Genomic DNA, 17,842 nt, shown 5'->3' with positions numbered 1-17,842 from the left:
ACAGTAGACTGATTTAAAAAAAAAAAAAAAGTACAGTCAGGCAAAAACAAGTTAGATATAACATTTCAAATAACAGATATAACTTTGCAGTTTTGCTAAATCATACATGTTGTTACCAATACCTCAATAAATCCTGTGGGATATATCAGGTATAAACATCCAAACATTAATATTTGTAAAACATTGTTTAGTCTATTTATACCTAAAACTACATCTTTGGTTATGCTTTCAACAAAATAAGTGAATTGCATGCAATCATTCCAAATATATATTGGTAACATTTTGCAATGAGGTTTCATTTATTAACAGTAGGGAACTATCTTTGTTAGCATAACATAACAATGAAATGCATTCTTAATGCATTAATGCAGTTCATTTCAACATTTACTAAATTAATTGAAATTAAATTAAAATCAAAAGCTGAATTTGTTAATATTACTTAATGGACATGAGCTAACATGAACTAACAATGAACAACTGTATTTATATTAAATAACATTAACAAAGTTGAATAAATCCTGTAATTTATAGGTCATTTGCTAATGTTACCTAATGGGACTTTATTGTAAAGTGTATAAAAATATGTCTATTAAAAAGCAAAAGGGAAAACGTGTTCTTCCACAGCATCTGTTTTATAACCTGAGGGGGGAAATATGTAGAATGCTTTTGAAAACCATTTTCTAATTATATGTAGATATAAAGTAGATTTTACAAATAATTCAATTCATATCTCATAATTTCCCGTGTGTTCTTTTTTTTCAGACGAGCTCTGTTTCTCTGCTGTATTGTATGAGTCATGTTGTATACCTTCATCTGATGAGGAGAGGTGAGAAAGGTTCTCCTCATGTGGGTGTCACCTTTGCTACGAGACTCGAATAGAGCAGGTTCTCCTATGACACGTCTCCTCATTAAGGCCTCTTGCTGTGTACCACGCCAGATCTGACCCTGAAATACACCCTGTGACACCAGCATGATCACATTATATGACAATTTTGCCAGTTAACCTTATTTAGCATTCTAACCCTATTTATCTATTGCATAGTTTTTCATTTGCCTTTAACACTAAGATGAAACCCAGGAAGGCGCATATCAGACGTGGCAGTAAACTGACCAGCCCATCTTTGTCATTAGATTACAAATGTCGCCAAAATGTAGGCTATAATGATAATTTATTTGGACTGGTTACAGTCATAGATAAGGATTTATATCCTGGTTTATCTCTCTTTTTTTTTTGCTACAAGCACCTGCCTCCATGAAACGCTATATCAAATACTGTCCTTGCTCCATGATGCCTGTAGGGATTGTAGGGCAAGCTTGGGTTCTCTTCCAGGGCTGATTGTAATGGCACATCAAATGTGTCCCTGTTTGTGCACATTCTATCAAGTTTTGACCTTTTTTTTTAAGGCCATGTGGGGCTTCAAAAGGCTTGCTCCTTCAAAAGCAGGTCCCCTTCAAAGTTGTGTGCACATTCATGCCAAACGCAAACCCAGCTATTTTCTAATCACTTATCTGTCCAGGTGGTGTCACACTGGCTGAATGGAATGCAAAATATATGATGCACAGCATTTGATGTGACGCTAACAGAAATGCATGAGGGTATACGTGCACATGTTGCTGTCAAGTGATTATGGTAATTGAACTGCATAGATAAAGATAGATTTAACAAAACATAAGCATGCATTCATATTTGAAAAATTTGCAAGCTGCACCAACAGCCTGCTTTGTTCTGATTTGCATTTATAAATGCACCATAACATCTTATAATTTAGAAAACATTGCATATCAAAATTGCATATTGATATAATGTTTTTGGATTGATTTATTATTGTACTATACACAAGGCCAGTTGGATCACACTGGAACAGAGCTTAAATCACTGTGGGGCCTTCACAACCCAAACTGGCACTTGAACATAGAGCTAAACAAAGCAAAATGATGGTATTCATGCACAAAATTAATATGCAAAACTCCCTCACACAATGCAAAAAAATTGACAAACACTTAAATAAAAATTTGTTTGCAAAAGACCGAAATAAAAACACCAGCACAAGCAAAGCATAATAATAACGAAGTATTTCAGAATTCAATCTATGTGGAACAAGCAGTATTTCAAGACAAAGACAGAATCACTCAGTCTGTGCAATGGGAGTGACAGGCTGAGTCAAACAGGATGATAAACATTTGTAATATTAAACACTCATTTGCAATCAACAGGTCTCAAATAGTTACATTGAAAACTTCCTAAAATAAAAATGGAAAACATAAAAAAAGCAGAAGAAGAATTTAAAACATTGATCTATAGCTCCCGATTGAGTCCGCTCCTGCCGTAAAATATTCCAAATTGTTTCACATGACAACATAAAATAATAATAATAATAATAATAAAAACAAATCAAGCCTGAAACAAACGTAAAATGTTATAAACGATTATAACTACCTGTTGCTTCGTCCAGTGCTGTCTGTGGCACTCATTCCCACGCCAACACACACAGATGACATTTTATCAACATGGATATTAAACTGAGAACATGCGAAAGCTAGACTGTGAAAACGACGTCTTGCTCAATCGATTCCGCTTCCCATCAGCGGCTCTTCAAACTGCTCGGATGCTATCCGGCATAAACAGCGTTTCTGCGCCGTTGTCTTCGCTCTCTCTAATGTCTCGGCGTCGTTCAGCACCATGTGTTGTGAACAGCTCCGGTTTTCCTCCTGCGGGAGCTTCTTAAAGGCGAGGTCCATTCCACCGACAGGTGGCCCGACAATTTCACCGACGTCGATGACGTCACAGCGATAGGAACGAGGAGAAAACCGAACGCCCATTACGTCACCATAATTATGAGTAGGGAACAAAATGACAAATATGTTATTTTTTACGCATGTGTAAGGCGAAAATACAAGTTTCAATCTAAATGTTTTATTATTTTAATTATTTTAATTTTTGCATTCATTTTTTTTCTTAAATTAACGTAAAATAACATTTTCTTTCTGCATTTTTGTATATTCTGTATTTTATTTTACTTTGCATATTCTTTTAAAATGATTTGAGATTGTAACTTTTAAAGGTTCTTTAGAAAATAAAGTTTTATAATATAATTGAAGTTAATTAATAGCTAATAATAATAATAATAAAAATGGTATTATTATTATTATTGTTGTTAGTTTTGGTTTGTTTATTTTTGGTCAACATGAAATACCAATTTTGAATTGTTTTGATGACTTTACTATTATTCTGAAATTTAGAATATTTGTTTTATGTAATATATAGGCTAGTAAAATATTTTTTATATTTTATTACACACGTAAATTCTAATTTTCATAATAGATAAACAATAATATCCTTTATAATAAGAGCGCTTGGTGGGGAAATGAATTAAAAAAAATAATTTCATTACATATTTAACTTTCATTAATAATAATAATAATAATAATATATATATATATATATATATATATATATATACACACGTAAATTCTAATTTTCATAATAGATAAACAATAATATCCTTTATAATAAGAGCGCTTGGTGGGGAAATGAATTAAAAAAAATAATTTCATTACATATTTAACTTTCATTAATAATAATAATAATAATAATAATATATATATATATATATATATATATATATATATATATATAGCTCCTTTTCATGGACTCTGGGATATACCAAAAATATTATTAGATTAAAAATAACATTTGGCATTATTTCTCAGCCACAAAATGGACATTTAAGATAGTCTGACTATGTGCAAAAACACTTACCAATAAATTATGCCCCTGAGTACTAATTGAACAATCAGGTTTGTTTTATTGCTCATTAATTTTAATATCATTAATTGCATGAAGCATTTCAAGAGGTGTTCAGTAAGCTCGCTCAAGTATTCTTGCTCTAGAAATAAGCAGGGCCACTTTAATCTACCACTATAATCCACTAATTGCCTTTATGCCCTTAAAGGTTTTTCAATTACATCCCATTCATTTCATCTAAGCACAGAGAAATTCTTTCAATCCTTCTTGTAAGAAAAAAAAAGCATTTAAGTGTATATAATTGGAATGATGCAGTATTTTTAAAAACAAGTTATAATAAGCATCTGAAGTTGAATGAACACACGGCCAAGGTTGAAGGCTGTTGTGCTGACTAAAACCTCCCTTCACCCTGAATGAATGCAGCATTGACATGCAGGTCACAGTAAGCACACACAAAAAAGAGAAAATAAAAATAACACTTGCTGGAAATATAAGGGAAAAAGCTTTCTCAAAAGCTCACATTGTGTCCTGTACTCATATATCCACATATATATGCAGCCCCATGTCCACACACATACAGTCCTGTTAACAAAATTCAGAACAGAGCACAAGGGCAGTCACCCACTTGCATCTAGGTTCCCCTCCCCTTCCTGTTTCCCCTTTTGTTTGCTTCCTAGATGTAACCATAGCAACCAGCATCATAACGCAACCAGTACTTTGAGAAATGTTTGCAAGTGACTGTCAGGATAGTCTACCATATGTGTCTCATATATAAGGAAAGGAATATAAACAAATAAAATAAACAAATTACATTAACATCTGTCACCAGCACCAGAGCCCTCATTGGTCTGTGCTGCATGATAAAGCATTAAAAATAGGGTCTGCAAAAGATTGTGTGCAATAACTATGTAAACACATGTACTTGAAGAGGGAACTACAGTACAAGTGTTGTCACTGCGAGTCTGCTTGGAGTAGATCAAGCGATGCAACAATTCATGCAGTCTAGTCATGTTCCTAAGCAACAGAGACCTGTCATTTTGATGGCAAATCATCCAAGCAATCCCTCGGTAGACCTTTTAGACAAACCAAATGCTGCATGTGGAGAGTTTGTTTTGCTGTTGCCAATTTACTGAATGGATGTGTGCAGGATTCTGACACTCATTTATTCAGGGTTTTTTTCTCATGGGTACAGGGACTTGGAACTTGGTGCTCTTTAACAAAACTGAAGGACCTTAAAATTAAGGATCATAATTCATCTACATTAATGAATATTTATATAATGAATTCATTTACATTTCTAACAGTGATAATGATTTTGGGATATTTGAAACTAAAATAAAATAAAATAAAATTGCTTAGTAAATTCTTTCAGCTCTCAGTCTGTCTGTTTCTAAAAGAGTATAGTGATAATGATTTTGGGACATCTAAAATTCTTGTAGACTAAACGCTTAGGAAATTTGTAAATACGTCTGAAAATCATATTAAATTGTCCTGAATCCATCTACATTTCTTAGCAGTATATAGCGGTGAAATGTTTTGGGACATGTGAATTTCTTGTAAAACAAAATAAAACAGAACAGAACAGAACAAAACTAAAATTACATTTGAAGGCCATTAGTAAATTCTTTGAGGATATTTTTGAAAATCATACAGTTATCAGTATCAGTTATCTTCCATCTACATCTAACAAAGTATAGTGATAATGATTTAGGGACATTCAAATTTTTGCTAAATAAAACCATAAGAAAATTCTTTGTGGACATTTTTGAAAATCACACTCAGTTAGGTTCTGAATCCATCTACATATCTATTAGAATATAGTGCTAATGATTTTGCGACCTCAAATTCTCATAAAATATAATAAAAGTTCTAAAAGCATTTGAAAACCATTAGGAAATTGATTGTGAATACGTATGAAAATGACACTCACAGACACTCATTCACCTTATACACAAGTCTACATTAGGCCAAAGATGTTTTTCTGTCTACAACTCAAAAAGGGAGGGAGCTAAAGGCAATAGCTAAAAACTACTCATTAATATAATGCTTCAACAATTAGCACTTGTCTCAGGGTTTTATATATGCTTCATAATATCATCTACAAAATAACTTAGCCGCTGATAATGCTTTGTGCTGCCGTATACGTATAAAGCCCAGTGGCTCTCCAATCTTCCCCTGCTCTTGGGCTTTAGAACAAAGGTGCTATTCAATGCAGCAGGACAGGTAAGAGCACCCAAATGGAGCTCAAGTGGGCACTAGGCTTCTTGACTAAATAGCCAATGAGCTTTCTAATCTTCCATTCTCTGCCTCCTATTCCATTTTGATAATGTACCATCACCAGCAGCAGCTAAAAGCCTGAGCGAGGAGAGGGAGGGGTATAACAGGAAATTTTTGGATGAAAACAAAACGCGAAAGAGGTTGTCTTCAAGATGCTTCTGCGGAGCTTGTGCAGACATATTACACTTCAACATTTTCTAAAGGGCAGCGCATTAAGACCAGCCCCTGTGGTCCAAAAATGCCACAAAATCAGAAAAATATTCAGCAATGTGAATATTACGCTTCTTCCAACGTTTTCTCTTTTTTTTTTTTTTTTTTACTTTTCTGCAACCCCACCACCACCACCACCACCTTGTCCACAGCCTGCCATTACAGAAAATTACAACTTATATGTCTACATTCTTGGAAGTCGATATTTGGACAGAGGCCCATTATCAAGCACTCAAGCCATGCATGGAGCTGTATTTCCTGCTTTTAATACTCTTACTTGTTCCTCCTTTAATTTTTGGCTTTAAGAAATATGTATACTGTTAAATAGAACAAGAAAAAAGATGTCAGTCGAAATGATGTCTCCAACAGCAAGAGTTCGAGTCATGGGACTCATTTCAGTTTCAAACTTACTACATTAGTCCACTTAGCAAAAATCAGAAATGAGTCGGTGAAGTCAAGTCATTCTTCTGATTTCATGAAAAATGTGGGTGAATCTCGCAAAACATTGGCACATTTCACCCAAATTCAACAGAGAAATCATTTTTGCATTTCAATATGTAATTAGCATGAAGGCAGTACAACAAATAATAGCATGAAGTGTAAATATACAATTTCAAGCATATAGAATAGTTTTTCAAATCAAAGTAACAAGAATAAACATTTTACTTTAATTTTGAGAATCAACTTAATTGTTAATAATAATAAAAAAAATGTTTATTGTCATAAAAGAGGGATAATGGTTTTTGGAGAAAATAAACATTCAAAAGACATTCAAAAATGTTCTGAATCCACCTTTTTTATAAATTATTTTTAAAACAGTAGTGTCATTCTTGTAAATACAATAAAATCAAATAAAATGCTAAAACATTTGTAATTCATTAACATTTCTAACAGAATACAGTGATAATAATTTAGGGACATCAAAAAAAAAAAAAAATTGTGGATCTTTCTGAAACTCGCACTCAATTACATATACAATGATTTTACAATGATCTTATAAAATAGGATATGCTTTAATCAAAATTAAACAATTTTATTACATTTGAAGGTATAATAGATATTTTCCTGACAGGTTTTTGTGAGATTAACCCATGTACAATAGAATGAATCACGGTGCCAAAATTGATAAAAGAACTCCGGAAGGAATTGCTGTATGGCTGCTGACCCTAGACTAAATGGCAAAACAATAAAAGCAAGAATAATACATACAGTGCTGTACAAAATTACACAATGCACATGTCAACTGAGAGGCTGTAGGTCCATTATTGTGTATAAAGTATATAGTGCTTTTAAAATAGTGCTGCAAAATTACGTTAAAGAACAGAATTAGGTGTTTGGGAAATATACAGGTGCATAGGAGGAGGTCTACCTGAAAGGTTAGTTGGGTGGGTTGTCACATGGAGTTGCCGAGTAGCCTGACAGCTTGTGGGAAGTCGGTTAAATGAGGAGACGGTGTTCACAACAGGGTAACAGAAAGTGCAAGTGCTCAAAAGATTCGGATAAATCCTTCCAATATGTATGTGCCTTTTATATGATTACCTCCTTTAAATAAGTCTACAATTATACAGAGAATGCACATTATGATTGCAAAATCTATGCAGATATCCAGCAGTGTATTTCCCTGCGGCGTATGAAAGTGTGCGATACTAATATGTGCAAATGGATGCCTGAGTAGCTCTCATTATATGGTTCCCAGGGTTACTTGGGTCTGGGTCATGTATGCATCCAAATCCATCTGCAATATTTACTGCCAGTTTAACCCATCACCTTGAAGGAAACTTAAATGAAGGCAAAACAGCATTCAAGAAAAATATCCATTTCAAGAGAATGCCACGTTGTAACAAATTATTCACTGGTACACAAACAGCAGCCACAGAATATGTATGTATAAATGTGTTTTTTTTTTTTTGTAAGCCCTTTGTTATGGGTTTTCACTCCATCCTGTGACACATGAATGTCAAAACTGGAGAAATCGAACAAAATCCCCGGTGGAAGTTATAATTTCAGTGCAATCAATTCAACGCTTTGTCACAATAGGGAAAGGTGAGATTTGTGTGGTACCTTAATTAGGAACAAATTGTATCTTGAAGTAATTGCATAATAACCCATTAAAACTTTCACCTCTCAACAATTTCCAAGTGCATTTGTTGATTTGAGAACAATGTGGTTTAAAATGCAACCCATGGTTCAAAATAATTAAGTTTTAAGTCTTGCATGGCAAAACGGTCATGTTGCATTTAACCAAGACTCCATTATTTGCTTTGTTCACAATACTGAACCTCACCGAAAAAACAACAACATTTAACTAAACATATTTTCTGATTTGGTGCTTGCTAAAAAACCTTTAAAAAACACAATCCATATGGAATACATAACAAAAAGACTTCCCAATTGATTGAGATGTAAAAAAAAAAATTACTTCGGCAAAGACCAAGAATGCAGGTGAACCATTTAACTCTATATTCAATCAACCTTGTTGGCTCCGGTTTCTAATCACTGCCCACAAAATCCCAGCAGGGATACTCAGGTTCCATGTCAGAGTCTCCACTGGATGCACAGGCTATCTGAGGACATCTGAGATGCTCGGCCATCTGGGTTAAACGTGGGTAGAAGTCACGCTTTGCCGCTGATGAGACGTGTTTTGTGGTGGCTCTGACGCTCTGTGTGAAAGGAGACTGGGAAAAGGACAGCTGTTGCTGGAGAGCCACAGAAAAACAGTTCCTGCATAAAGCACCAAACCAGTTTTTTACCTTGAAATGTTTTGGTTCTAAAATCACTGAATCGAATCCTTCAGATTTAAAACTGTAAGACTGAACCACAGACATCCAGCAAGCTTATACATGGACATTAACATAATTTGCTATTGTCATTTATGTCTTTTTTTTCCCAGTCCTCGAGCAATAGCGCACACTAAAGCTTGTATAAAAGCAGATGTGCGTTGCAGGCCTGACCTTGGTTGCTATGGGTACTAGGGACAGACTTATATTCAACCGCCTGCCTGAGTTCCTGCTAATTGCCGTTGTCATAGCAACGAAGCACCTGATGTAATGGTAGAAAAGGGCAATAATCTTACAATGGTCCATTTATTTATAGGGAGCTATTCCACCCTGTGCCTGTCAACTTGGAAATGGACTCAGATTAAGTGCTAACATATCGAACAATAATATTTATAAAAAAACAAAAAAACAAAACATATGTTCGAGAGCACACACACAATTTTGTGCAATTTCCCGAAACAAACAGCCACTGTAACATTCTGTCATATTTTTCTGTTTTTACTACTAAATTCATCAGAAAAATGTACTTGGATCCTAAAGTCTGTCACCACTGATTTTGTGTTTTTAATACAAAACCAGAATAACAATATAAGTGAAAAGTTCGATTGTAAAAAAAAAACGATTGTATTTATGTCGTTACCCTTGTACATTTATAACAGCAACGATCAAGCTGCATGAACTCCACAAGTTCCAAACCTGGTGGTCTGTGTTATCCAGCATGATCATTGTCACATTGTTTATTTCTAGGTTTTAATTTAGATTTTGAATCCCAAGGTTGCCTTTTAAATTATTCAGCCATGCGTAGCTGAAAGCTGTACATGCACTAATAAGAACAAAAACAGACGTGATGAGTGACACCTTCACACTTTAATAATTATCAAAAAGGTAAATAACATACATAGCACTGCTGTTGTGAAAAAGAAAAAAAAAGCATTACTCTCGAACAGCGTTGACCTGAATAAATGAGCATTTAACCTCTATATTCAGACTGGATGGTCAATGAAAATACAGAGAGAGACAAACAAGACTTCTGGGTTCATGGGTTTCTTCCTCCTCACATCCTTCGTGCTTTGCGAGGGCGACAGCCATTGTGTGGCACTGGGGTGTTGTCGGTGATGGAAACAACCTCCAGTCCTCCCATGGTTAACCCTTTAATGGCAGACTACACACAGGGGAGCAAAATCAATGTAGGCCAAGTTAGCTAAGAGATACAGTTTACAACAATACACTCTCTCTACAAAAGACGTGTGTGACTCTAATGACAAAACGATTCAATGAGTCCAAATACTCTTCAACATTATATACTTACTGATTTGGACAAAAATAAAATGTATGTAATATCTTTTAGTAGAGGTGCACAATATATCGGCACTATATTCGGAGTATATATATATTTTTTAATCTTTGCTGTCATCTAATGCTCAATTAAAGTTTAATATATGGGAATTAAACTTAACAAAAATTTTAATTTGCTGAAAATGTAGGCATGCAAGGTTTTGTTTCTTCATCGGAGCAGATCACCAGTGGATCCTCTGCAGTGAATGGGTGCCGTCAGAATGAGAGTCCAAACAGCTGATAAAAACATCACAATAAACCACACCGCTCCAGTCCATCAGTAAATGTCTTGTGAAGTGAAAAGCTGCTTGTTTGTAAGAAACAAATCCATGATTTTTTTAGGCATTTAAAATGGCTGTTTCCGGCTACACAATACATGTAATCAAAATATTTCCCAGACGACCTGAGGGTGAGGATATTTGAAAAAATATAATGTTATGATGGCTTAATTCACTTGTAGCATTTAAAATGACAGATTTTAATTAAATAGAATATTACCTGCCGAACTGTAAAATCAGTGCATCCCTGATTCCTATCCAGCTTTTCTAAGTTATCTAAGCACAAGTATTTACCCTGACTTGCCTGTTTAATAATGTGATTCAAATAAGCTAGCACTGCATTGATTTATTTATGGCCAACCACCATCTGCTTCAATGCAACTTAGTCCAGAAGCTTCTGACTGTGAAGAAACCGAGGGTAGGTAAAAGAGTAATGCAAGTCTTAAAAGCCCCCTGTTGCCTGCAGCTCTGGAGGGGCTCATTATATTCTCAACCAGCCTTAATGTCCTCCCACCCGGCTCAGAGTAAGAGCATGCAGACCGCTGCTGAGCTCACAGAACTCATCGGTCAGTTTCAGAGTATTGATCGAGTAGTCAGCACACATAACTGTTGCCGAACCATACAGCACATACAGAGAATAATATATAATCACTGCTGCCATTCTACTGAATGTATCACAAAAAGAAACTGGATGAAAAGCAGGAGGTCAATCAATCAACTAGATTTTTACATTTTTCTAAGAAAATGTGACTGGCTGTGCAAAAGCCACCACCATTATGTCCCTACGCAGTTGCAGATATGTTTTGGGTGGTGTCATAGATTATGGATAATTTTTATTTATTTCCGTACAAATTACTGGTTACAATAGAGTTTACTGACATTGTTTTATAATGTGTCTTGTGATTGGTGGATATCAAACCATCTCTTTTAATTTCCTTATTGATTGGCTGCAAGTTTGAATTTGCTCTTTGTTTGCATTTAGGTGTTTTTTTTATTTTTCTTTATTTGTAATTGTTTAGTCCTGATGAAGGCCAGTGTGCAGATATGTGTTGGCACAATAAAGGACATTTTTTTTCCATAGCTCCTTTTTTATTCTTTGATTTCTACACTCTACAAGTCTTGCTGGGTTTATAAGTACCTTTTCTTTTTTTCCACACGCCTCGCTGGTTTTGTGAAGCTGCCCTAGAATAACCCCATAAGACTTCTGGGTGGATGGGCCATATAAGTGAAAAAAGCCTCAATAATAATAGATACGGCATAGGCCCTTCAATAGATTTTAAGTTCTTTTTTGGCTGCAAATCATCACAGGAAGTCTTAAAGGTAAAAGCACATCAGAAAAGGTGACAGTTTTAAGACTACCTTAGCTATGAATTTCAAACAAGTCTTTTGTTTGTTTGCAACCCTGAACTTGTTTTAACTCATTTACACATTTGTGCACATCAAACTGTGAACGGAACCTCTAAGTTTCCATTTGCACATTAGCAACAGTGTTTAGCATCACTTCCACTGTACAGTACTAGATTTTTGTTATTTCTTGTTTATTCTTTCAGTGGTGTTTGTTAAAGCATACCCAGGGTTAAAAATCTGAACAAACAAACACCAAGAAAATTAATCAACATCAAATAAATCATTGTCTAATACCATTTATGCTTTGTTGAGAAGTGTGTCATTATAGTTTTCACCTTGCACATGATTACCTGGGTGGAAAGAAAATCTCATATACTACTGTTCAAAAGTTTTTGAAAGAAATTCATACTTTTCAGCAAAAATACATTAAATTGATCAAAAATGACACAAAATACCTTTATAATGTAACAAAAGATTTGAAATATATGTGGTTCTTGTTTTGAACGTTCTTTTCAAAGATGATTTGCACAAAAATTAACTCAGCACAACCGTTTTCAACACTGAAAATGCTCCAAATCATCATATTAGAAAGATTTCATTCTGAAGGATCATGTGACAGTGAAGACTGCGGTAATGATACTGTAAATTCAGCTTTGCATTACAGGAATAAATTACATTCAAAAAAAAAAATTAAGATAGAAAACATGTTTTTAAAATTTAAATAATAATATTACTGTATTTTCTGTATTTTTTTATCAAATAAAAATTCAGCCTTGGAAAGCGTAACTTTTCAAAAAACTGAAAAAATCATACGGACCCAAATTTTTTGATGGTAGTGTGCATCTGTAAATCATAACGACTTGAAAATTGTCTCTTTTGACCACAAAAAACAACAACTCTGCAACCACACACAACTAACTAAACAACTCACAACACACAAGCAGTCACTGTCCTCAGAAAATGTATAATGTAGTTGTTATTCCTATCTTCTTATTGTATTAATTATTAGATATACATCTTTTATTTATTTTATTCAATAGCTGCCTGCCCCCTTTACACATTTTCTATGTTTTTTGCTCCTTTTATCTGTATTGTGCATGTACAATACAACAATGAACAACAATATAGAGAATCTTGGACCTTTGAATTTACAAATATTTTAATTATTAAAATTTTGCATTTGCATTCTTCTATACCTTTCACCACTGTGACATTTTTTGGTATTCACTGCAAAATTCACTGCCTAGTTTATTAGAAAACAGCAATAACGTGTTTGTCTCATTTGAGAGTGGAGGTACTGTAAATGATTCAAGATGCCTCGTTTCCATTCAAATGTGCACAGCCTCACTTTCACACAGTTACAGATAAGCTGTCATGAGAAAGTCTTAATAATCAATGATATAAAATATAGGTAAATGGAAAATGTCACAATAAAAAGTAATATTATAGTTTCGCAGAGATTTTTATTTTTTTGCTGTAAATCTTTGGCCTTAGCAATCTACTCACCAAGCGCCCTGGACCGAGTCCTTTCACCAGCACACGGACGTAGCTGACCCCCTTAGCCCTCGCCTTCTGCTCAAGACAAACATACATACATTTAGAACATTTAGCATAATAAAAACTAATGAATCACTGAGGAAACACAAAATTGCAGGAGCCTAGAATCTGAGGTCTGTCCGAAACTACTAATTTAGATCATAACGCCTGTGTCCATACAGCAAATGAATGGTTATCAGTGGGAAGTCATATACTGATTATACAGCATGCTGTGACTCAGGGTTGTCATTAGACTCTTCACGACACACGCTGATGAAATTACAAACAAATAGAATGGAAGTAACCGAAGAGACATATAAACATGAAACCAAAGATTTGAAATGTTATTTTTAATTTTTCTATTTCTCCTTGCCAGGCATATAATCAGTATAAACACTGAAACAGTTAATAGGACACTGCTGATAACCTCAAACCAGAGAAACATACATGCACATAAGACCGTGATAGTTAACAAAAAAAAAAATACAAATACAAATCCTTTTACAAGTTCTCTATGTTTCAAATATGTTTCTTACATTATATTTAATGTCTGTCCTGACAGAATGTTTCAGCATGACTTTAAATTTAAAGCAGAAAACCAGTCAAATACAATCTAAGGAAGGGTACTTTAACAATTAAACAGGGTGTGGTAAATTACTGCAAAGAAATGTGCTGCCATCAAGTGGACAACATCTAAATGACAGAAACAAAAAAAGATGCACCCCTGCGATGACATGTATTAATAATTATTTTTGATCGAAATTTCTGATATATCTCTCTCTACTAGACAGTTCAAATGAAATAATATATGTGACCCTCGACAACAAAACCAGTCAGAAGGGTTATTTTCTTTTTTTTATTGAAATTCATACATCATCTGAAAGCTGAATAAATAAGCTTTTCACTGATTTTTGGTATATTGAGATAAAACTATTTGAAAATCTGGAATCTGAGGGTGCAAAAAAATCAAAATACTGAGAAAATCGACTTTAAAGATGTCAAAATAAAGGAAATTTACAAAATATCTTCATGGAACATGATCTTTACTTAATATCCTAATGATTTTTGCCTTAAAAGAAAAGTCAATAATTCTGACCCATACAATGTATTTTTGGCTATTGCTACAAATATACCCAAGTGACCAAGACTGGTTTTGTGCTGCAGGGTCACATATGTTTTATGCTTTGACAACTATACAAAACTTTTTTATTTTTTTTATTAAAATCTTTTGCACTCAGGATAAGTTCGCATGCATTTATTTTTATCAAGCAAAAGGACTTCAACAATTCTTGACACATTTTATTTCAGTATACAATCAGTATGATTTTATATTTGTCCATCTTACCGCAGCGGCTGAAATCCCAGCGGTCTGTGCTGCAATAGGAGTGGCTTTCTTCACATTCTTGAAACCCTCTGATCCACATGAGGTTCGGACCATGTACTGGCCCAGACAATCTGTGACGTGGATATGTGTGCTTGAGCAAGAAATTAAGGACAAAATACAGTTAGCTATATGTAAACATGCAGTATTAGGTATAAATAATAATTATAATGCATATAGTACTGTATTAACATCTGTAGTCCCTAGATACACAAAGAAAACACTGTAAATTAATTTCACATGGGCATTGAAACTAAAATGTACAGTAGTCTATGTTATGCAACATAAGCACTTTGACCAATGCAACAGATGGATAAAAGACAAACATAGTTAAGAGATTAAATAAGCTTATGCTATAGCTGCATGCGCACAGAAAAAAAACTGTAACTATATCTGAACTAAATCCATATTAATTTGTCAATCACGACCATTTTATTTTTTTGCCAAGCAACTTACTTGTTATATGTGGCTTTTATGTGTGCTATCGGTAACTCTTCAAACTTCTTGCTGTCCCATGTCAGGGAGCTCTCCTCACCCGGAAATGGAGGGAAAATACTAAATGGGGAAAAGAATATTAGCAACAACAATAACAAAGCATCTCTAGAGAAATAATTTATGTAGACAGAGATACTTTATACTAAATGATAACTATTACTATCAATGTAAAAAACAGTTTTTGCTACTAAATATATATACAAATTTTTTTTTTTCACAGAAACTGTGATACACTACCACTCAGATATTTAGGGTTGTACAGAAATTGAATAAAGCTGACAGTGAAGACGTTTATAATGTTACAAAATATTGTTTATATTGTTTTAAATAAATGCTGTTCTTTCTGCCTCTATTTATGAAAGAATCCTAAAGTGTATTACAATCCATTTATTATTTAAAATCTCTGGGTTTAATTTATGTGATCATTTATATTCTTAGAACTGACTAAAAGGTCTGGGAGACCCTGGGTTAAAATTATATTTGAAAGCAGGTGTGTGTCACTGTTTCTGTCATACTCTTTCAGTCTTTTGGCAGGGGATGATGGCTTCTTGGTTTCCACTGGTTTGGCATCAGCCTCTTGTAATCGGATGGCACTGCTTGATAGCGGATGCTGAAGCCCCACATTTCCCCCACTGCAGGAGACAACAACCAATTAGGTCCCTTAGTAACAAACGACATCCAGAGTGTGCAAAGCTGGTCTCTAGACTCATATGTTGATGACTTGGAAGAAGCTCAAACAGAAGACCTTTTATCGTGTTATTTCTTAGTTGTGATTACTTCGCTATTAAGGTAAAATAATACTTAGGAGGTACAGTGCTGTGCAAAAGTCTTAGGCCACTAGTATTTTCACTAGTATTTTCAAAAAATGGGCTTAAGTAATTCTATATTTATTTCTATATTTTGCTGTAGTTTGTAAGTAGTAAATATCAGTTTACATTTCCAAAAATTATTTTTGCTATTAAATGTAATAATTCAGTGAGATTTTTGATTGCACAAGGAGTCTGACAACAGCCAGTCCTCCACACAAAGATCTGATCATCATCATCACTCTGTCTGGAATAAAATGAAGAAACAGAACAAACGGAGACAGACTCAATCCAGAAGAACTGTGGCAACATCTCCAAGACACTTCAAGAGACATACCTGTAAAGCTATCTGAAAACCATGCACAAGTGTACCTAGGATAAAAGCTTTTTTAATGCATAGTGTGGTCACACCAATTGTTGATTTAATTTAAGTTAATAGAAGTTAATTAATAAAATCTATTTATGGCATTATATTCGAAGGCATCAGCCATTTAAATGGCTGCCCACTGCTCCGGGTGTGTGTTCACAGTGTGTGTGTGTTATCACTGCTCTGTGTGTGTGCACTTTTTGAGTATGGGTCACCATACTTGGCTGAATGTCACGTCACTTTCACTTTCATCTTCACTTCATAGCATTTTTACAAAAGTGCCTAAAACTTTGCACAGTACTGTAGCTTTGCAGGTTTCTTGAAGCGTCTTGGAGACGTTGCCACAGTTCTTCTGGATTGAGTCTATCTCAGTTTGTTCTGTTCCTTCATGTCTTTCCAGACAGACTGATCATGATGATGATCGGATCAGGTCTCTGTGTGGAGCACTGGCTGTTGTGCTAACAGAAATCTCACTGGATTATTATGTATATAATGGCAAAAATAATGTTTGGAAATGTAAACTGATATTTACTAATGACACACTACAGAAAAAAAAATAGAAATAACTTACTTAAAACCACTTTTTGTTGGTGAAAATACTAGTAGCCTAAGAATATTGCACAGTACTGTATGTCAAAGAACACCACGGTATAATCATTTTAGATGGTTTGAAAAAAAAAAAAAACCCTCAAAACATTATTAGTATGGTACATGTCCAGGAAAACATGGTATTACTAGGAAGCAATGTCCAAAAAGGCATAATTAATATCATATACCCTAGAATTCTAATAAGTCATGTCCAAAATCATAGTATTACCATAGTAAGTTACCATATCCTAAATAAATAAATGGCATAACAGTAGTATTATGAAACCATAATAATAAAAAATAGATTAATAGTATGTCAACTTTTGTTATATGATATATGAAACATTAAGTTAACAGTGGAGGATATTTGCCCGTCACACAAATATCAAACATGTTATGAGAGGGGCTGCTATAACAACCCCATAAGCTACTTACATTATCATCCGTCCAGATGAATTCAAGGGCTCAAAAAGCTGCTGACACGAACCTCGAATGAGGCTATATAACCTAAGATACATAGTATGTGTTTAAATCATGCAGTTTATTCACAAACACACACACACACACATGAAGCTAGGTAGCTTGGCTGACATTGACAGTCGCGATGCGTACAGAGCGTTCAAAGGAAAGTCACTATAATACTAGATTTCAGAGGGGTGTTGTATTTATATTTTAGACGCCAACGTATCGAATGTGACGT

The 17,842-nt window shown here is 34.4% G+C and overlaps 1 protein-coding gene across 2 annotated transcripts; it reads right to left on the bottom strand.

Moving 5' to 3' along the window:
- Positions 1-9,857: 9,857 nt before the first annotated feature.
- LOC132117587 (small ribosomal subunit protein uS11m-like) lies at positions 9,858-17,770 on the bottom strand. 2 transcript variants are annotated; one of them, XM_059526950.1, is made up of 6 exons: positions 17,578-17,766; positions 15,897-16,013; positions 15,343-15,441; positions 14,851-14,980; positions 13,476-13,541; positions 9,858-10,171 (listed from the first exon to the last, which is right to left on the bottom strand). In XM_059526950.1, the coding sequence occupies exons 1-6, from the start codon at positions 17,658-17,660 to the stop codon at positions 10,064-10,066; spliced, it is 603 nt and encodes a 200-aa protein (XP_059382933.1). In that variant the 5' UTR covers positions 17,661-17,766; the 3' UTR covers positions 9,858-10,063. The 2 variants fall into 2 exon arrangements, with proteins under 2 accessions (XP_059382933.1, XP_059382934.1); XM_059526951.1 differs by lacking the exon at positions 13,476-13,541 and having other exon boundaries at positions 17,578-17,770.
- Positions 17,771-17,842: the final 72 nt, after the last annotated feature.

This window comes from Carassius carassius, chromosome 3 (genome assembly GCF_963082965.1).
Source record: "Carassius carassius chromosome 3, fCarCar2.1, whole genome shotgun sequence".
NCBI classification, from domain to species: domain Eukaryota; kingdom Metazoa; phylum Chordata; class Actinopteri; order Cypriniformes; family Cyprinidae; genus Carassius; species Carassius carassius.
The sequence above is the reverse complement of the archived record's forward strand: the minus strand, read 5'-3'. Positions and strand labels throughout refer to the sequence as shown.